This window comes from Nothoprocta perdicaria, unplaced genomic scaffold, assembly GCF_003342845.1.
Source record: "Nothoprocta perdicaria isolate Ctin4 unplaced genomic scaffold, notPer1 scaffold_106, whole genome shotgun sequence".
Classification (NCBI taxonomy): Eukaryota; Metazoa; Chordata; class Aves; order Tinamiformes; family Tinamidae; genus Nothoprocta; species Nothoprocta perdicaria.
The window spans coordinates 1,616,832-1,639,541 of NW_020454161.1; the positions used below are offsets into that span (position 1 = coordinate 1,616,832).

Sequence of the window (22,710 nt, forward strand, 5' to 3'; positions counted from 1 at the left end):
AATTCTTTAGATACATCTGGCCTTGGATAAATGGCCTCATCTACTGCTGAAATACTCCTTATGACTTCACTCTGTTTTTGGATTATGGCCAACTTAAATATTCTACAGAAAAAATGTTTAATTCAGATGTTATCTCATTTTGACTGATTTCCACCAGTGCTTTTTATAGTTTACAACACTTTCAGCAGCAAGACACCGGTGTTCTTTTGTGTTTTGGTTTTTGTTTTGTTCAAAAATACCTTTTTCAGTGCAGATAACTCTTTAATTCTCTRTCTTAGGGGCAGTGGCCAGTACGGAAGTGAAGCAGAAACTTCAAGAGTTCCTATTAAGTAAATCAGCAACAAAAGACTCTCCAGCAAATGGAAAGAATCATTCCATGAGCCGCCACCCCAAGCTCTGGTACACGTATGTTCAGTGTTCAGCTGTTTCCTCGCCTTATTACTAAAACTGCATGTCAGCATGCTGCTCCAGCAGGGATATTGCAAGTCTGCCTTCAGAGGAGGTAGAAGTTCAGTCAGAAAGTTAGAAAAAAAAGCTAGAAGTATTTTTGGTAGACCTGAAGTGTAGTTCTGATCGATCTGGCAGGTTATTAGCTGAGAGCCACACAGAACCAGGTGGTGTCAGGAATTGGTATAAACTTAACTACTTCATCTCCTCAGTTCACTATCGTAAGTTTTCCAAGTATACCTGTTGRTTTGCCAGGTCTATTAAATTTTTGCATTTAGCCCAACTTTGTGGCTGATTGATTTTGGATCGAGCAAAGAATTTATTTCTTCTTGAAGATGTGCTGGCTTCTAGTGCAGTTATTGGTATAGTATAACTATGAAGGATTCGGAGGAGGCTGGTAGGTCACTTTTCTTACTTTAATGGATTTCAGTATTCAAAACTRTGTTCTGATGTTGCCTTGTTCTTGACAAGAATCTACTTATAACACTGAAACTAGTGTTTCAGTAATGGCTTTTTTAATGTTCTCAGGGTTTACGGACTTACTGCCTTGTTGCCTTCTGTATTGCAACTGGCACGTTTTTATCAGGCAATCYTACAAACTGAACTCTGGCTGCATTTCTGAAAGATTTCAGTGTGACCCCCAAATTGACTTGTAATAGGAAAAACAAAAAATATATGTAGATTTTGATCTAGTACTTGCTCTTAATTCTTGAAAAGAATTATTGAAGGCCTGCCCTTGGATTTTCCATTCTGAGCTAATCACAGCCTTGTGGTAACATGTTTTAATATATGCTTACATTGTTTATAGTGGAGATATATTTCCTAATAATTTCTTCCAAATACTGTGCAAGATTCTCTGGAGCATGTAAGATTTTTGGCCTAGTAGTGTGAGGTTAGCTCTGAGCCTTCAGATGAGTAAGAACTAGGAGCTCTGTGAAGGGATGTGTTTTACTACACAAGGGAAAGTAGTACTTCATCTCACATTAGTGCCTCTCTTTGACAGAGGTATATTATAATTTGATTAACCACACTGTATCGGAAAAAGACAGGGAGAGATTCTGCAAGAAGCCAAATAAAGTAATGCGTAGGTAAATGCAAAGTTTAAAAGTTTCTCTCCTTTCTCCTGCTTCCTCCACCAAATAAAAAATACACACACACAACTGTCTCTGGGCCAAATGATGCATTTCTTTTTTTTTGCAATTTACAGTTTCCATGTTTAAGAAAGGTCTGCCCACATTATTTCTTATGTTTAGCTGTCAGAAATAGCTCTTTAGTTTGGAACTTCTCTGCTGACATAAATGTTACATGTTTTGTCATGGYACAGTCACAAACCCTACCAACTAAACCTAAAGGTTTTAGCTTCCTTGTCCACTCCTGACTAAATAGTGTTTTTTTCAGGAGATGATAGGGGCTCAGTATTTTGAATTAGCTTTGTACAAGCACCCTGTCCCTGAAAAGCCCCTTGACTTCTTATAGAAAAGGCTGGATCAGTGTACTTCTRTTTGTACGTAATAAACAGGATTCAATAAATGGCTTTTGCTGTGCTTCAGCTGGTTCATATTAAAATGCAGCTATCTAAAATGGTCAATTCCCCAGTCTGGTGACAGATCCTGTCTGTAGGTCAACATGACTCTTATCCTRTGTGACTTTTATAATAAGTGCAAAAAGCACATTCTGGGGAATCCCGAGGAGTTCCATAACTTACTGTAAAAGTGAAATTGGTTACATGAGCCTGTGGTTTGTGCACACTTAGAGAGGCAAGAACATAAACACAGCTGAGACATGTGTACAGCATGTGTGGATAGTTACTGCTGGTCACCTCAGTGACTGCTAATTTGTGTGTGACCTCTCTGTGCCTGCTGCAGGGCTGCCCACCATACCTCACTGGATCAAAGCTCTCCACCCCTGAGCGGGGCCTCGCCACCATACAAATACACTTTGCCAGGAGCACAAGATGCCAAGGATGATTTTCCACTTCGTAAAACGGGTGAGTTAGAGTAAGTTTATCCAAACCCCTTACCCAGCAATTCTCCCACCTGTTAACGGGGCTGTCCATCAGTAGGCCCTTTCAGGATGATTCCCAGGGCAGGTTCAGAGATCCTCTGTCTTTGCCAGGTTAGATTGACCATCTGATGTCAAAAGCCAGTATTTCCCAACGCTAATAGCTAGAGCAATCTTCAATCCCGATAACCTTGGTTTCTAAATAGACTGACATTTCAGGGAGCCTTTATGGTATAATTTTCTTTTTCTGCAAGTTATTACTTCTCTGTTTAATAGCTCTTTCTTTTCCACGGAAGATACAGTAGCTATTTTCACACTGTAGGCTGCTTTTAGACAACATTCTTGCGGATATTTTCAGGTGAATTCATGGAAAGCAGAGAAGGTGGGTTAATGGAATATTTTGTGAATTCGGATGCCAAAGTCTGTTTGCACATGTGCGTTAACATACATATGGCCATGTTTATGTGTGTGTCTTAAATTCTTCATGTAGGAGTGTGCGTTTAATATTTTAAAAGAAAATACTCATTTGAACTTTTCAGAATATTTTAAAGCGTTTAGCAACTTAGCCTTATGTCTTGACAGCAGGTGAACTGTAAACTTGACATGCTCTGCACCATGAAGAATGCTAGAGGGATGGTGGTGGAGTCCATGTGGCTGTTGTCTTGGGCCCTTGTTGCAGTGACTGTTATCCAAGAATGGAGGGAGACACTAAGAGGGGAAAGGGAAAAAAGAAAAGAAAACATTAGATCTCTTATTGCCTCAGCCTGCTGTTGAGTGATACAGTTACATTCAGAGAGAAGGGTTGGCCCCCGACTGTGCTAACTGCCTTTGAATGTGATTCAGCCACTGGGAGATTGAAAACTTAACAGCAAAACTGGTACTGACTTGAAAAGAAGTGGTGTTTGGAGCCAGTATATATTCCGAAAGAAAATCCAGTCTGCATCTAATACTTCAGGATAGATTCTCTAGGCTCATATTATATCCCCAAATATTTCCAGAGGAATGAAAAAATGAAAGGCGAACTGCTAAGTTATTCCAGCGGATTTTTTTCCGTAAGACTTTTGTACAATATGGTGTCATTATAAAAAGATTCTATAACATAACGTGCAGGCTGTTCTGTCGCAATACACCTTTCTGCAGCTTTCTGCTTAATAGCATGGTAAAAGTTATATTTTCTCTCTCACTAAGCTAACATCTTGATTTTTAAAAACAAAAGGATACGCCCTTCATCTTCTTAATGTTGTGAGTTCATCTACATTTTTTTGAAATGTAGGTTTTAATTTTTCCCTCATGTTTACATATCTTAAATATTATGATTGATATTTATGATGTGTCACACTGTTGATCTGTAAAACAAAACATTTTCAAACATTGTAACAGTAAAGTTCTCTTGCAGCTGCTAATACTTTTATATCTCTGTGGGGGTTTCAAAATATTCCTTAATTCAATTCCCATTGTCTGCATAAGAGGACTATAATATAATTAAAACCAGATGTTTTCTATATGTTATTCCAAATATTTGGGCATGCAATGCATCAGTTACAAAATTGAACAAAGGACATGATGACTCTCTGAAAAGATGTCTGCAGAATAAATAGACAAATAGTAATATAGTCATTAGCRTAACTGTTTTTATGACATGAGCAATAATTAATGTTTTTATATAGTGATTCCGATAAGCAAATAGAAATGAAGTGTACAACATGTTGCGTGTTAGCAAGGGACTGTACTTGATAGCTCTCTGCGTCAGTGAAAATAGTAACCCTGTTAAATATCCTGTTTACACATTCGGTCTCTCTCATGCTGGAGTGGCAATTCCAGCCTTCAGCGATATCCCCACAAAGGGTCCAATGATTATTCACCAGGTTGAGAGTAAAAGCAACAGGAACCAGATCGACATAAGTCAAATGACCTTAATCTGATCTGGGTGGTTACAGGGCCATCCTCCAGGCAGAGGGGACATTGTGGAGCCTCCGTCATCCTCATGGGACCTCACTACACAAAGATGTCCCACGAACACTCGTCCACGGGGACAGGCTGCAAGCCTGCAGAAATCTGACCTTTGCCACAAGGGTGAACCTCTTTTCCTTCCCTTTGGGCTATGAATGCTTGTCGCCACTGGCTCCTGGCGAGCCCGCTGTGACGCTGGACCTGCGTGAAGCCAGCAATTCATATGAAAGTAAACCTTACATTCCTTTTGGCCTAGAGAAAAGAATACCTATGGAAGACTTCAATCACACTTTTGCTTTGCTTCTCATTTCTGTTTCCCATTTTCATAGCATAAAGCATGTAAATGGCTTCTCCAAATCTAATATGGTGCCCTCGGAAGATTATTCTGATTGGATCGGTTGCTTTAAGATCAGATTTAATGGGAAGCAAAATTGAATGATTTGCTTCTGACATCTTGATGTACTAAGGGAACACCAAGTGTCACAAAGGAATTGTAAATCTTGAGTCGTTCTTTCTTACTTTCTTTTTCAGTAATCTATTTAATCTTCACTTAATTAGTCCTAAAGTGGCCTCTCCTTATTAATATTTTTAAAATGAATTCAAATAGACCATAGTAAAGAGAAAATACTCCACACAGCTTCTACTGTTACTCTTCCAGCATCTAGAGTAATGCGATACACAGCTACCTGGGGAAATGCTCAGAGCCTTGCTGTTTGTGTGCTTAAAGTTAGGCACCAGGGTCAACATATTAATGCAGTGGTGGTGGTTCCTGCTCACCTCCCTCAGCCTTGTGGATCAGAGCTTTCCTTACAAGCAGCAGCAGACCTTGTCAGCAAGAGGCCTCACGCAGCTCGGCTGCGCAGAGCGCTGGGACTGTCCTCGGGGCTAGAGGCCAGGGTAGGCAGCTCTTTGCACAGCTGCATTCAGATGCTCTGTGTTGACAGACTTTCAAAAAGCGCAGAGCAAAGGGAGCTATTGCTTCACTGGACGGAGAAATATACCATGAGGGGAAGCTGTACATCTGTAGTGGAGAGCACAACTTGGCCTAAATAACGCAAGATTGGATTTTAAAGGTGCCCTAGACCTCGCCGTGGATACCCGTTATAATGTGTGAGGTTTGTGCAACGTGCCCAAAAGCCTGAGCTGCACATGTCTCATTAATTTTCAATGAGACTCCTGCTTCAAAATTACCCAGAGAGGTTTGGAAATTCCTCCYGGTTACTGTACACTTTGGAAATTCGTACTGACCGTTGCAAGAGCTCTAATGGGAACTGTGTGCTTTTGAAAACCTGATCATGTAATGTGAGGTACTTTTGATTGCTGATGTCCATAATTCTGTATCTATCTGGGAAAATAGCTGTTTCACGAGGCTGCTATAAAATTGGAAAAAAAAATGTATCAAACCACATGGGTTTCATAGGACAGGAGGCTTTCTCAAAGAAAACTTTTTTTACCTTGTTGAAATAAATGCAGAAATGTTCTGGCAAAGGGCCAAAATGTTTGCATTTCTCGAATCTGTAACATTTCATTTTCTGTGTGCTAGTGTTGATGCAAACCAGCAAAAGCCAGTAAATTCCAATAAAGGTTAACTCTCTCACTGAAGCTGTATGCTTTTTAAAAATCTTCCTATAGATGGAATTTCTGCATTTTTTTCTCATATTTTGGCTTTTGTTGGAAAAAAATGCCTTAGGATGTCAGTATGTCAAGTATAAACTTTTTCTTTCATGAGTTTAGCACAATCACAATAGAATGGTAATGTCGATCAGTATTTCCATTTATTTTGATTTCATGCCAGTTGGCTCTTTCTTTGCTCATGGACTTGTAAGCTTACAACTTGCTTTTTGTTTGGAGATCAGGCAGGATGGTACTATTTGAGAACTTACTTCCCAAACATGGGAAGAATGTGCAATGGAAATATGGCAAGGCTGTTTCAAGTAGTGTGAGATATGTGCTTGAAGGGGGAAAATTATGTAATTTCATACAGGGAAAAAAAAAAAAGAGGAGATGAAGGATTGTTTAATATTGTGATGAAAGAGAGGAAGGAGGCTGTGCTGCATAACCGTGAAGATCACTTTGTAAAAATTGCACCAGGTTAACCTGATTAGGCAGTAGAATAACAACATAGCTCTTGTGTAATGGGAATGAAAGATTTCTGAATGAAAACTCAGCAAAAGTAATTTTTTTTTCAAAGATATTAATTAGAATATTTCCTTACCATCATTCTTTCTGCACTCAGTGACTCACTAATCTACTGGAGCAGTTGAAACTGAGAATAAAAACATTTTGTGTGTGAAAGTTTTTCTCCCCTTCCCTTCCGAGACCCATATGCCATTTAATTCCATTTCTGTCTACATTTTCTAGGAAAACACTCAAAAACACTCTCCTGAGAAATAACAGTGTATGAAAAAACTGAATTGCTGTTGATATTGAATGAAAAAAGTTGCTTAAGAAGATCACAAATCCTCTATTCTGTCATCCAAAATGAAGAATTCAAACTCAGTAAAAGAGATGCTTTGATTTTCCACTTTATAAGTTTTMTAGTTCCTAGCTTGCAAACAAGCGCAATAAATAGGAGAGGCACTTCGGTTATCAAAGCAGGAAAGAGAGCAAGCACGATACAGCTAACACTTCATACCATTTTGTTAGAGGTGCTAAACGTTCCTGTTCCTTACAGTCATTGGTTGCTCAGGTTTATGAACAATCTTGGCTAAATTGGAGTGGATGATTTACCCAAAGGAAATCACTAATGCTTGTCACAGAACTTGAAAAGAATAATAATAATAATAATAATAGTTAAAGAGAGGTTTCCTTATTCCCAGTCCCTTTTCTTCAAGACTTCTCATTCAATATAGCAACTAATTACCAGGTAGACTTTTTAGCCTTCTTGAATTCACCATCAATAAATTGAGAGGGCCCAGTTAGTAGTAAGACTTTTGAGAAAGAGAAGAGACTTTCACTTGTAATTAAAGAATAAATCTGAAGCAAACTGATGTTAACAACTTCTTCCGGATTTATGTAATGAGCAGACAAAAGTAGAGTTCAGCCCACTGGAGCCCAATAGCTTTAAAGAAACATAATACTGTTGTAGCTACTGTGCCGGGCTGCAGTCATCTTGGTTCCATTAGTGCTCTGTAGCTTGTAGGCTCAGGGTGAGAATGAATGCAGTGTCACTCCAACTTAGCTTGGATGAGAGGGAAAATGGTTTTAGATTAGCTTAAAACCAAGCAAGAATGACTGCTAGGGTAGGCCTGGTGACAAGGTTTGGTTGCTTTGGTCTGCAGTGGTATGCCAAGGCAGAAGCTTCTGTGGCCTGCACCAGGATTCAACAGGAGTCATCACTAGGATGATTCTCATGAAGACTATCATGGTCTTTCCATCACTGCAGGATTATTTCTCTAATGTATTCTACTTAGCACTTTTAATTTCAGGAAGCCAAGCTGTGTTTCTCAAATTATTATTTATACTTAATTTCAAGTTAGTCTAATTCAAGGTGGTCTGGACTTTGTTTCTTTTTTTTTTTTTTTTTTCTTTTTGCTTTTGGAGTCTTAATATAAATCCCACTACTCCTATTTACTTCACCATTATCTTGTCAAATAATTACTCTGGTGTGTTACGTACTAAACCATCTTGATCACTGGGGTATCCACATTTAAACTACTTATGCAGTCTTAATCTAAATGCTATCTTAACATTTATTCTTCTTTTATTTGCTTGTATTTAGCCAAAATTATATTACAAACTTCTACTTCATGTGTTTTGTGACTGCTAATTTTACACCTCAGGCTTATGCAAACTTTGGATGTTTTCAATTTCATAAATTGCCAAGCAGCTTGCATATATTTTTTTGTTAAGTAACTAAATACTGGACTCCTTTTTTACACTTGAAGGGAATTGACCTTATATAAGAAGTGCAGAGTAGTCTTAATATATTAGGAATTTCAAGACTGCAGTGTCTATTGACGATGAAGTCAAATGGTTTTAATGGGCATTTGAAACTCACTGCCTTCTGTATAAGTTTCAAAATAGTATATATAAAATCTGACACTCTTTGAAGTCAGTGGCAAACACTCCTGTTGGATTTGTATGAGACAGCTGTATTTCGGGCAAGGACAGTTGAAAACTTCTGGAAAAGTAAACAAGAACATCTAAAACATGGCAAAAAGAGAAACAGACAAAGAAATGAAAAGTGGAAATCACATGGTAACAGATCATCTAAAATAGAGTGTGTTGGTTAGTAAAGATTGCACTTCTCCAAACTCCTGCAAAACATAGTTTCACTGGAAAATCTGTTCAAACCCACAATTCTAATTAAAGGTTTTAGCTGCCAAATAACATGTTCTGGCTAAAGCCAAATAAGTATTACAGAGCCATCCATGAACAACGGCATATGCTTTGTACTTTGCTTTTGATTTTCTCATGGGAAAGTAATATAAATGAGAGTGATACCTCCCTGTTGGCTTTGACTGTTAGAAATGCAAAGCACGCTGAAATTGTACATAATTCTCTTCCAAAGGAAAGGAAATAGCATTTCAATGGTTTTCCTCAGTGTCTCGTTGAGTTATGGTGGTGCACAATTATTCCTGTTAAATTACTCTACCAGATGGAAGGTTACATTGTATTTAGCTAATTAAGTTGTAGAGCACTAGATTTGCATCCCAGAGCATGAAGAATCTCTCTAAAAGTAATATGTTTTGGTTCAGCTTTGCTGTAAAGATGCAGTATCAATGTCTAATTAAGGCTTTAAACAGGTGGGGTTATTTCCTCACTTCACTTAACATGAAGAGACTTTTCACAAAGAAGTCAGCAATGCCTGTGCAAGTTACACAAACGGGTTTTAAAAACCAAAACAACTTTTGGGCCAAATTCAGTTTCCATTGCCTTCACTGGAGCTGCGCCGTCCTATCCTTGAGCTGAATTTGGCCCAGATTACCCATTTATTAGGAAAGTAAGATGTACTGCTTTTTGATTTTTTAGTTTTCTGGGCATCCTGAACTGTTAAAGCAGAGTCTCTATATGCTACTACTCTGCATTACCTTTAGGCAGCTTTAAACAGTATGTTTCAGCCATCTATACCTGCCTAGCTATCGTCTACAGTGAAATAGATGTCCTCTCAGATAGTGTTTAATCATGAATTTTTGGGGAGTTGGTGAAATAGCACATTATAATTTGTTGCCTGCCATCAATGACTTATCACTGTTGGATATTTTCCTAGATTAAAATCCCTGGGATTTAATCACCCTCCTAACTAATTTCTTCTTGCACAGGGCTTGGGGAAATGAACATAATTATTCTGTAAAACATAAATCATATATAAAGGGGTCAATCTGTGGCCCTGCAAAAGCCTGGACTGCTGGGGATCGTCTTTGGCATTTCTTCATCAGAAAAAGTAATTTGCTGGTGTGAAAGTAATCATTCAATGAATAATGGAAGTTATAGGCTGAAAGGTGGAATTTGCTCTTTTTGAAGAAAGTATGTTACTGTGTTGCCATTATATCTTCCCAACTGAAAATGTTCTGATGTGTTGGACCAGAAGTGGGGGCAAAAATAACCAGTGAAGACATATCCAGAATGACTGCTAGTCACAGATGTATAAATTTAATTCTTACATCTAAATTTGGGAAATTCTCTATCCTTCATCATTATCCTTCCAGTCTACAGCTCCTTAGAACTAAAATGCGATTTAGGTCGTATTAAATGCTATGAAGTGCACAAAAACAATAGAATTTGGAGATAAAAGAGGAGATAAGAATTAGTATTAAAATATCCTTGTTCTTCTTTCTATATTTCAAGACTTTTTGCCAAAATTTCACATAAAAGGGCATTAAGATGGTATGTGACATAGCAATCATATGCCATTGCTTCAGCAGACCTGAAACACAATGAAGACTCTACTCCACGTGGATTTAGGTAGCCCAGTAAAACTGTAGCCCTATTGAAGGGAAAAGATAGTGGGCTTTCTGCTAATGCAGTCATATCAGCAAGCTTGTGCACATGCAAAGAGATATTTCTGCTGAGCAGAAATTAGTAAGAATACTCTCAAGAGTGGCCTGATAGGTAATACACGTGACACACGTGATGAGATATCAAAAGGAAATATATACATCAGTTTTCTGTGAAAAAAAAAATATAGCTACCTAATTCTGGCTAAGAGCAAGTAGTTCACTGAGTAATTCCTGTGCATACTTCAATGAAGCATGCCTAAAGAGAGAATGTTATTGGCATGGGTATTAAAACTGAAATTTTGTGTTTCCATATTGACAGCAATACATTAAGAGAAAAGGTAAATATTTAAAGTGGCTTCAGGGAGTATTTCATTTTTCAACCTTCTTCAGGCAATCAATGAAAAACTGCTAATCTTGTTAAAATTGCATCCTGAGCCTGAAGACAGTTGAAGGGCTGAGGGATCCCTTCTAATCTAATTATTTTACTATGTATTTCACTAAACCTCTTATTTAGGGAATGGATATTTACCTTAGCCAGAGTAAGTAAAGCATTCTACCTTTCACAGAACTAAAACAAAGCAAAGGGTTTCAAATGTGACTAGCATTCCCCTTAAAGCAAATGGCAGTACAGGAAACAGTTTCTCTATATGCTGAAAACACATTAGGTGATGCAAGCCAGATAAACCAAGCATCCTCATCCTACACAGCTGTATCTGGTGCGCCTTCCTTGTTGGGACCAGCCAATGGTCAGGACTAGTAATATGGATGTTCCATATAGTTCCTGGAAGAATTTTTGAGGAAGTGGCACAAATGGCTTTCAGTCTTATGAATCTAATTTAAAGCTCTTTGAGAAGAGGTATTTTAGATTAACAGAACTTAAAAGTCCTTGAACCTACAGAACTGTGCTGCATGCAGGTATCTTGTAGTCCATCAACCCATAGCCTATGTTGCCCATGTTCAGTATATTCAGATAGGTGAAGGGGTCTAAAATAGTCTGTGGTTACCTGCAGGAAATCAGAGCAGAAGTCAGAAGCTCCAAGAAGGGCAGAGGCTATTTGCATGTCTGCTAGAGCCTCATGCAGCCAGAGGAAGGACTGTGCAACTTTCAGAGATCTCTCACAAGGACAAATTTGGTGGCAGCTCCCATAAAGCAGGGGAAAGGGAGCAGAAAGCCACCTTGGTTCCTGACCTATGTACTGTCACAGAATCACAGAATCRCAGAATGGTTGAGGTTGGAAGGGACCTCTGGAGATCATCTAGTCCAACCTCTCTGCTCAGGCAGGGAAACCTAAAGCACRGGGCACAGGAGCTCATTCAGGCAAGTTTGAAAGATCTCCAGAGAAGGAGACTCCACCACCTATCTGGGCAGCCTGTTCAGAATCTATTATTATACCTATCTAGAGCTTCTGACTTTGATTGGATTCATATTTTTGGTGAAGAAGCCTAGACTRTCTCTGTAGAGATAGATATATCTTGTGTCTTTTGTACTGCCTATATCACTGAGAGGCAAAACTGGGAAAAACTGGTCCTTTTTCCTGACGGTTGTTGGAATGRATATTTCTCCCTAGCTAAACACCCTCGGCCTGCCTCCTTAGGAATCTCAGATATGCCTCTTTTGACTGTTTTTCTTTGTACAGTAGTGGGGTGGTATTTGGCCTCATTCAGGTCAAATGGAGATTTTCTTAGATTCTCATTCTCATTAAATTCTCTTAATCTGCAGAGCTGGTGCTGCATAGACAGGAAGCCCAGCCAGCTTTATTGTGTATGTGCATCACCTTCATGACCSGGAGACCACAGAATGGGCCAGGAACCCACTTGTGCTATGCAATAAAAACAACAAAAAGAGGATGTCTTCATCTCTTCAATTTTATAATTTAGTGTTATCYGTCACTGGCACATAATACTCAGAGCCCTATCTGTGTGGAGGTACCCACAACAAGAATACCAAAAAAAAAAAAAAAAAAGGCACACATATACCCAAATAAAAGAATTCATTGACTATGTAGTTTCTTTTCTTGAGGCTTGTAAGATAGTAAGATACAAGGTAGGAAAATAGCAGAAAAAGCTCTTTGGATAACTTTTGTGTAGTATACAATATTGAATGGAGGCAAATGGTTTTAATATATGACTCTTCACAGTTTAAAAAAAGTGATAGCGAAAAAAAAAAAAGAAAAGAAAAAGAAAAAAGAAACAGAATGCCAGAGCAAATAGCTTCTAGATTATGAAGTCTTTGTTTCGTAGTTATATCTGTTGACTTAAATACATTGCAGAAGTCCATGTTATTATTTGAAAGTTATCTTAGTGATAAAAGTTGGTATCTGGGCAACAGGGAGAAATCCTCATGTCTCTTAATCATGCAAGAGGTGGCAAATCCTGAAAATATTCAGAATTTGCCTATGATGTTGCTTGTTCTGCTTTTGGAATTCTCTTAGCCAATTTAGGATCACATCTACTGCCCCATAGCCCTTTAAAGACAGCCTACAGCTAATAAAAAGAAATGCTTTCACTTCAGAGCCCTTCTAAGCCTGGACAAAAGCTCACTTTCTGTTCTTCAGGTTTCCTATATATAGCCTCAAGATGAAGACCTGCTCACTACACACCATCTCCCACCCCCCATTTCCTGCCTGGCTTGTTAAATGCTGATTTGAAGTTGGCACACGTTTTTCTCATTCAAAAGTGGTACTGTGTTCCAGGAGCATCAGAAAGTAGCACATTATTATCTTTTACATTCCCTACATTTGTATGTCCCTTTCCCATGGAGAAATACAGTAGAGAGTATTTCTATCCATTCTTCTTAATTATCTCTGTGTGTTTAATAAGAAGAAACAGTGAAACAAAGCCTTGTCACAAAATCTCAGCTCATTTGGGAGCAGTTTTGCCACAGGCAATATTCTTTAGTGTGAGTAATGCTGCAAATTGTTAATGATTAAGCAAAATGCAGTATATGGCATAATGATTTCACTGTATGATTTTGCTGTCTCTCATRCTTGCTTCTCCATATCATATTACTCAGGAGAGAATAGTTCTCTTTCACCAATGATGATGATTAGGATGAAATAATATGTATGTATGTGCAAGGCTGCATATTTTGCTATTTTTAATAATATGACCACTATTCTCTTCCCTGTTATGTGAAGCAGGGAAGTTGATGATAAAATTCATACAGACATTGTATTTCTTCCTTATCTAGAAACAAGATTACCAGTTTCTTAGAAATAACTGCAGGTCATACCAAAGAGTTAGGTAACTGATCCATTACATGGCTTATGATATTTTCTGTTGTCTTTTAATCTAATAAGATGCTTGATGTACAGAAAGTCAGTCACATGTATTCATTATCTTGTTGAAGCACTGTCTTGGTTTATGGTTGAATCATAGCATAGAATAATAGCCTACATGGGGGCCTTTTTGATTGTCCTTAGTATTAATGTAGTGCAAAAAAGGTTAATTCTTAAGGAGATTTATCTGTTTATTCTGTTCTGCAGTAAAACAGTGATAGAAGTTTAGAACTCAGTAGTTCTTTGGTATTATCTCCCCTTRCGATGCTCCTGTTCTGTACAACAAATCTGTTTGAATGGTTCCTGTAGTCACCCTTGTCGATTGGCTTTAGAGAAACCGAGCAAAGGCATTAATAATGTATAGTAAAAATATCCACAGAAGGAGTTAATGCAAAATAGTTATTTTGAGTGATATCCACTGTATATCATTTCCAAGAACCATTAGCTAAAGTATCAAACCAGATTAATTATAATATTTTTTCACTGCAATTAAGGTTTTTCAAATGCACTTCAGATTTTAGGGGGACAATATAATTTGGACAACATTTCAAGAAATTTATTTTCTATCCTTTTTCATGTATTTCAGCATTCAAATGATTAAAATAATTTGAAAGCAATCACATATATCAGTAATGATCTTTGGAGAGGCGTGTGTATCTATCTGTCCATCCATACATCCACATATAATTTTAATTCACAGCTCTATCCTTGAAGCTTAAATTATTTAATTTTGCCTTATTAACTATTAGAAGAGTGCTGACAGTTAGCAAAGTTATTACTGTCTCCGTGTGGAAGTGTACTGAGGTATATAGAATTGCTTAGGTAATGCATACCAGTTGCAGTCAACAATAATTCTACTTTAACTTCAGTGGGACAGGTTGAAATACCTAGCCATACACCAAGTCAGTGCCTCAACTACTAACTGGTATCCAGAAACCATTTCTCAATTCTACACTTTGCCCTTTGAAGCAGATATCTTCAAATTTGATAGATTTATTTAATACATTGAAATCTGATTTTTTACTTCCAGCCATCAAGCCCTAGCTGGTATCATGTCAGCATCTGGCAGTGTCTTATGGGAGACATTTCAAGAAGGCCAGTATTTGAGGCACACACACACTTACAAACCTTGGCTTTGCCTTTTATCAGGAGTTTTTTATTTTATGTTTTTAAACTCACTCTTCTACAGGCCTTTTCATTTTAAAATTGATTATTTCCATTTTAAAATGATACTTCATCTTTCATGCAACAGCTGTCTTCTCAGCTGGCTCATAAATTCAGACATTAACATCAAAGTGCTTTCTCTGCTTATATGATTGATTGGGTTGCAGAATGTGATGGGAATGTGGTAAAAATAGAAAGGCAATCTCTGCGACTGAGCATGAAACACATTTCATATAGAAGAGCCACTCTCCAGTGAATATTACAGAGGATTTGTATCACATTAGTCTGTCAGGGGCATGGAAATCTCCTAAATTTTAAGCATACGGTGCAAAGTGATTCAGCACGATGGRTGACTATCTTTTCTTCTAAATGTCATCATACTTGGATTATATCTATACTGACCATTGGTCGCAGTGATAGTAGTAACTAATGAAATGGAAATTTCTTGTTAATATCTTTATTATTAAAGATTTCCAGTATTTTATAACCTGTGCGTCTTTCACTGAAATGTGCTCAAGACATAGGACCGCTTGCCAAGAGCCAATATGTGACAAAGGCAAGTGAATGACTGCAGATGGGAAAAGCTTTGAGGTAACAGAATATTTAGCATCACTCTGAGCAGGGGAACAATTCCTTTCCTCTGCCATAAACATTTCTAGTGTCCCTGTTCCTCAGGGAACAAATGGGACAGCAGGAAACAAACGTGTTGATATTACCAACCAGGCAACAATTGTGGTGAGAAAAGTGTTGAATAATTATCTCAAAGCAACCAAAGGTAAAATGTTGAATGGATGGAACATTGAATTTATTTTGTTTTCTGCTAACTCTTGCTCCTTTTGGGAGCTCCTTTATGCATGTGCTTAGGAGAGAGAACTGATCCCAGTTTCCAGTTTTCTCTGTTTTGAAATATCGCACAGCCAAGTCTCAGTTCCAGAAASAGAAATATAAACAAATTCAGTATTCCACAATTATCTTTCACTAGTTCTTAGCAGTGTATCTGATAGCAAGTTTATTTATAAGAGCAGATAACTGGGCACATGAAACATTTTATCATGCTAAAAATACCACAAAATAAAAAGCACAGCAGAGCCTCATCTCTGATGTTCACATGATGAAAAGACTGTGTCCATTTAGGAAAGAGAGGTGGAACTTGCCCAAGGTGCATTAAATATAATCCTAGGTTTTCTGGGAATCAATCCTACTTCTTCCTTTTCAGAGCATATATTTTTCTGCGTAAATGTTCTTTGGACACTGTAATAAATCTAGTTGTTTGGTATGTTATTCAGAAAACATTGAAGTTCTGGGCCTAAAATTGCTGACCAAAAAATGTTCTGCCAGCAGATCTTGTCATAATTTATATTTCTAAGAGAAATCAAAAGGCACCAATGGAGACTTCTTTCTATTTCTGGCATCAGACCATAATCCGATTATAACGTTGCGTTCCAAAAGTTTAACATCAAAGTTTTCACCTAGAGGAGATATAAAATGATGCAGAACAAAGCTTTAATTAACCTCTAATTATTATTAATGAGGAAATGAACTGCTAATAGCCATAGTACCTACTATTGCATTCTAAGAAAAGACACTGTACTGATACTTGGTCAGTGAAATGGAATGAGAAGAAAAATGGATAAATGGCTATTTCTTTAGAGTGCAAAAGAGGTTAATTCAACGACTTATTAATGAAATGCTTTTTTACCTTTTTCATCAGAAAAACTGAAAATTTTTGATTTACTGTCAGCTCCTTGAACTGAAAAGGAATATGTGAAGAATGATAAATGTTGAGAGATAGATAAAAGAACAAACCAACACAAGCTTAGTAGACATGCAGGCCTTAGTGACTCTTAGTGAGCTTTGTGCTGTTGATTTTCTCAAATATTTTTTTACATATTAAGAAGATTTTTTAGATATTAAGAAGATTTTTTAGATGTTATGTGCTCTTCATACCTTAGCTTCACATACTTAAATCCATGTAATATTATAAAGCAGAATAAGAATCCCAGATTGTTAGATACCTGAGAAAAAATGTTTTTCTTTGAAGTCAATGAATTACAGTACAAAATAGAATGTCCTGTCTCACAGATTTAACTCGGATTGGGAATAGAGACATTGTGACAATACAAGTTCATTATGAACCTGTTTTTTGAAGGGGAAGGAGAATCAGGAAAGGATGAAATGGGGGTAAGGTCAAAAGTAAAAATAGTACAAAACTCAGAAGCTGTCCAGCTCCTTTCTTTCTCAACTGTTCCTCAGTCTAGAATGGAAATGTATTAAGGACAGCAGGAAAACTGGAAAGGACAGGTAGGAAAAATTCCGCCTTTGAGCTCTCTGTGGATCTCAGTAAGTCCTATAAGGAGGATCCTATCGGCCAGTGGTGTCTGGGTGAAGCAATACTTTTTGATTTGTAATCATTTGTTTTCTTTGTTTCCAGCTTCAGAGCCGAATTTGAAGGTACGTTCAAGATTAAAACAAAAAGTGACAGAAAGGAGAAGCAGTCCTTTACTCAGAAGAAAGGATGGAAATGTTGTCAGTTCATTCAAGAAGAGACTCTTTGAAGTGACAGGTAATTAAAACTGGAAAAAAAAAGTCCATCTCGATTGCAACTGCTACCTGAAATGCATGGAACAACTCCCGAAATGGTATATTGGCATCAAAATTGTTTCTTAACCTTGCTGTTAGCCATTATTCTGCTGCTACTGGAAAGGGAACTGGATTAAATAAATGATGAAATATAAATGTGTAGCTTTTTACAACTTATTAAAAAAAACATTGTTTGAAAATCATGTCCTTAAACCAGTTTGGAAACAATCATTTTACAACAGAAGGTACAGGAACAAATTAATGGTAACCTATCAGCAAAGGACATTGAAGGAGAAAGAGAACAGTTTCATCCTCTAATTTGTTTATTGTGTAAATTGCAAAGATTTGGAGTCTTGCATCTCTCACTTTTTCTCTAGAGTGGAGAATGCAAATGCAAAAAGCAGGTGCAAAAATGCCTATGTGATAGTCCTTTGGTTAATCCAGAATCTTTTTGAGATTGTATAATTTGATCCTGTCATTCTGGGGTTCTTTGTTTGTTTGTTTGTTGGTGTCTTTTTTAAAAAATGAAGCCATCAGATAGTGTTGTTAGTAATTAAATTCAAATTTTTAGCATGCAAAAATAGGCTCTCTATATATGGGAGATTAAAAAGGAAAACTTTTTTTATGAGGTAGTATATTTTTTCAGTATTTTTTTGCCCTTGCACTAGAAAAAAGTGTTAGTGCAATTAACAGTAGATACCAAGGCGTTCTGTTACTTGTTGGTATCAATGTATAGAGTGGTGACTCATATCACATAGATTATTTTGCAGAATTACACACTTCACCACAGCTACCAACCATCCTGAAGTCACCTTGTTTTAGTGCCTAGAAATAGAAAGCTGACAAGGCTGTATCCATTTATTTGAAATAAAAGAGCATTTACAGTATTTGGCCTGATTCTGATAAAGCATGGTATGAATTTACACCAGAATTCGGTAGTTTCATGCTTCAAGTGCTATTGCAGTCAGGTCATATGTGTATTCCACTAGCAGAAACTAGTCTGTCAGAGGTATATCTGGATTCACTTGGAGTTAGGCCACAGCAAGGTGGAGATACAGCACAACGTAAGCAAATTCACTTTGGTGTCCTCATAGATGCARTTCTCACAACAGGCTTTCATGGTATGTCAGATGTAAAACTGAGACAAAGGTATGATTGTAACCATCAAAGTAACTAAATAAGATATTTTCTCTATAAATTATTTCCAGATTAGGGCTTTTTACAATTAATTTATTTAAATTCTCTGAAACTCTTCTGAGCTTCTTGATCTCCTCCTTTAATTGTGACAGATTTTTTGTATTCTATAGACCTGCAAGTAAGATATGAAATATTTATCTCAGGAGCTTTTTTCTGCAATCTTGCTAGAGCAGAAACCTCAAAGTAAAGGACACGAGTGTTTTACTCATGGTTGTGTCAATAATACTGAGCCTTGCTGCCTGCCATTATTATTATTATGATCTGTTATATGACATTTTATAGTTTTTATAATCAAGGCTTAGCAAACATTTAATCAATTATTTTATTTTGTTGAAACATAACTGTCTAAATTGTTTTTTCTTCTTTTTTTCCTTTTAACAGAAAATAGCACTTAAGTAAATGCATGCTTATCTAAGAACTGCTATTACAATTCCTCAAAATCTGAGAAAAAGATGCGTAACTTGTATTTCTATTCTTCTGGTGAAATCAGTGAGAAGTCAGTGCAGGAAATTTCCCTGACCAGTTAGTATATTTGGATACTGATTCATGTCAGTAAATTGAAGCCAGCTCTGGCAGGAAACGGCAGCAGGTCCAAGAAACTGCTAGGAAATCTCATGCTAATTTCAGTGGAAGTGAGGACTTTATTAAATTTATCCACATACAGAATTTTCATTTAAGTAAGTATAGGATTAAAACAGTTTAGCACATGAGCACACAGTTAGCTCATACTCCTTTCCTTTACCTTAGACAAAATCTGGGCATTTTTAATCAAGATAATTCACAATCTTTAAAATTTTGGTATTTGTAACAAAGATGTAGTGAAAGTCGTGTGTGTCTTATCCTTATTACTTGCACAAGGTACTTTGCACATAAAGGTTAGTTTACAGCAGACTAGTCCAGCCCCTTTCCAAACAGTAAGGGAAGGCTGGAGGCCTCATGAATTGATGGCATGTTATCATGACCTTTGCAAGYGGGCTATCTCTGTCATTTTGATCTCTTACAGAAGCAGGGCACTATGTGATTAGAAAGAAAAGATTTTCTTCTCTATCGATTTTATGTTCAAAGCTGTATCTCTGCCTGCTACTGCCTATCACACAATCTGTGTGGGAGATAAAAAAAAAAAAAAAAATCACTCTTTGTGAAGGGAAAAGAACAGGGTATCATTCTTTGTAATTATTGTTAAGGAAAGGAAATGAAAGGAAAGGAAAGGAAACACTATTATTTTTTTTTTAATAGTTAATTCCTACYTGGTAAGTACTCCTTGGAGGCACAAAAGAAAGAAATAAAACTATGCCAAAGTACTGTACAGATAGTTCACTGAGACTGTGCATTGCCTTTCTATGTGAACTGTGAATTCATGTGTCTGTAATTTGTTTTCCAGAATCCTCAGTCAGCAGCAGCTCTCCCGGATCAGGTCCCAGTTCCCCAAGCAATGGTCCGACTGGTAATATCACAGAAAATGAAACCTCGGGTTTGCCAGCTGCCATTCCTGCTGAGGTAAGACACAGAGTACACACGTCCTCTTCATTGACCAGAGAACTGCTTGGACTGCCACAACTGAAGAGACCCCAAACTTCAATTTGATGGCATTTACAAGTACCACARGTACTCAGTTATAGCAGTTAGGATTATCAGGGCACCAGGACACTGTAGACTGGTAGCAGAGAATCTTTAGAAAGGAGGCCAGCATATGGAGACTCTGCTTGTTACTCAAAGTTAAAACAAAAATGGCAATGATGCTATTGAGACAGTGGGAGGTTGTTACGAATGGAGTTTGGAAGTACTTCTGTTGCAGAATATGAGGAAAGAATTTGGGGGTAAGATCATGAAGGATGATTGAGGCAAGGAAAATTGAATGTTAAATGAACAGTCACAGCAATATTTGGTGTCTTAGGACAGATTATTTTGCTGTCATCTGGCTGAAGAAGTGCACAATGTAGAACTCTAGTGAAGGAGCTTCACGTGAGAAAGTGTGACTTAGGCATTGGTGAATCAAGCTCAGATAGGTTAACATATTTCCACACTGAGATGCCTGCTGAAGTAGTTTTGTTTAATTCCAATATTGGAGTTAGGTGACTAAGTCATTTTTCACGTCTGTTTTTAATGTTACTATATCTCAGTTTTCTTATCTGTACATTACTTAGCCACATAACTGAAATGCCCAGAGTCTTTGATAATTTTTTCAAAAAGCTACATCCTTAGRTCTAAGGATGGATTCAAGAACAGAGGGAACTGCAACTACTTAATATTCTGTTTTGTTCATATATGCTTATAATATTAGACATGTAGGTACTAAAGCATTTGTAAGAAAATGCATTTACAACGAATGTTCCTAAGTCAGGCTTATCTGTGGCAATGTTGTAAAGAGACAATAAGTATATTCTAAGAGAAAATGAAATTCAAAACTATTCTGTATCCATGCTTACAGGCATTATTGCTTTGGTGGCAAAATTTTCTATTAATTGTTGCTTTATAATGTTTATGTTAGAAAAATTGCAGAAGGAAATGTGATTTAACAGAGTTTTAGCTAATGGAGCTATTTCTCCAGGTCAGTGGCAGGACATTCACCTCAAAAAAACCTGGAATGGGCAGTTCAACCTCCAGCAGTGACTTTTCCCCATAATGAATTAATTGTGTGTGTGAACTATGATCCAGGGGGCAGGTGGGTGACCTCTGCACACTGATTAGTAGCCTCTCTCTGGCCCGTAACCAAAAAGGAAAAAAAAAAATTGCATTGATGGCTAACATGTGGTCTTGCCTCATAGCCCCTCTCTATGTGATTGCAAGGAAATTTAAATGATGCAGAGCAAGATACAACATTCGGATCAGATCAAATGCTAGCTTTGTGAGATTAAATAGTATACTTTAAAACTCTGAGTGTTTTAGGTAGAAGTAGAAGGTTGTGATATATAGATGTTAGATATAGATATTAATGGTGTATTAAACAGGAAATCATATCCAATTGGATCATGAATTAACTTGAGGAGATCAGAGTTACTATGACAAGATGGTACGAGAATAATTTCTCAAAGCAGTTTTCAGTGCTTGCAACTTTGCATATTTTAGTTTCTGAACACTTGCCCACAGCGTTAAACAACAGTCAGAAACACGTACAATCTGGTCAGACTGAAAATCCCCATTTGGGCACATCTGAAGGGYTGTAGCTAGAATACCATGAGTATTATATGTTTTGGCTATTAGGACCCTGCATTGCTTATCATTTGCCATTACTGTACCAAGCAGCAGGCTTTTTGGCCACATACGACAAATGCTCCAATAAGCCTAAAAAGTTCCATTAGAAGTTGAGCTCCGTGTACTGGAGTCAGTCACTTAGCTGCCTGGAAGTGTTCTAAGAAACTGAAACCACGGGCTTCCATTTCTGGATCCAGTCAGGGATTTCTTTACCTCTCTGATTACTTGATTGTTAGTGTTGTGGTGCTGCGGGCTCAAACATTTTTCCATAAATCTCAACGTCAGTACATTTTAATTTCAATGGGTTTTTATTTGATAGTTTAACAGTAACCAAGCTATTACAAATCTCATCCTTAACTCAACATTTGCTGCCCGCTCTCAGAGGTTATATATCTAATCAATTTTTCATCAGACACGCAAAGTACAGAAGTTTCTAATAATAGGAAAAGTGCTCTAAAATCACCCAGAATATCACTTGTTTTGCAGTAATTCCTTATGACTCACATTGCTGTTGTTTCATAATTGTTGTTGTGACATTTGCAGTAAGTGTTGTGCTCATATCTGAGTGGGTGGATAGCCGTTTTCATGGCAGCAAATAAAACACTTTTTGCTGGGGGAAAACAGGTTGCTATGACAGAGAACCATTTAGCAGTAAAAACATGAGTCAATACTGTAAATGATCACACTCTAGTGCATAGACAGAATTAGGGCATTATCAGTAATGAAACGGATTTTTAAAGTATTTTGCCATATCCATTTGAATAGCTAGACTTTAAAGTGGTTTACTCAGCAGAGCAGACAGTCTGGTGTGCTGACATTTACATTGTTTTAAATGATGGCGCATTACAAATGCTGCATTTTTGCAGATAATACTTTACTGTCATAGTTTCCTTACTATTACTTTAGAACACTGGTCTCATTATATGAAACTTGAAAGTTAAATGCAAGTTTTTAATTGC

General features: G+C 37.3%; 1 protein-coding gene across 5 annotated transcripts in view; it reads left to right on the top strand.

Annotated features, from left to right (window-relative positions):
* The window catches only part of HDAC9 (histone deacetylase 9), a 324,682-nt gene that overhangs the window by 203,004 nt on the left and 98,968 nt on the right, over nt 1-22,710 (top strand). For all 5 annotated transcript variants that reach the window (XM_026044923.1, XM_026044890.1, XM_026044899.1 and 2 more), the window contains 4 exons: nt 279-399; nt 2,313-2,434; nt 17,214-17,345; nt 19,941-20,056. In XM_026044923.1, coding sequence (XP_025900708.1) covers nt 279-399; nt 2,313-2,434; nt 17,214-17,345; nt 19,941-20,056 — 491 coding nt within the window. The remainder of the gene's footprint in view (nt 1-278; nt 400-2,312; nt 2,435-17,213; nt 17,346-19,940; nt 20,057-22,710) is intronic.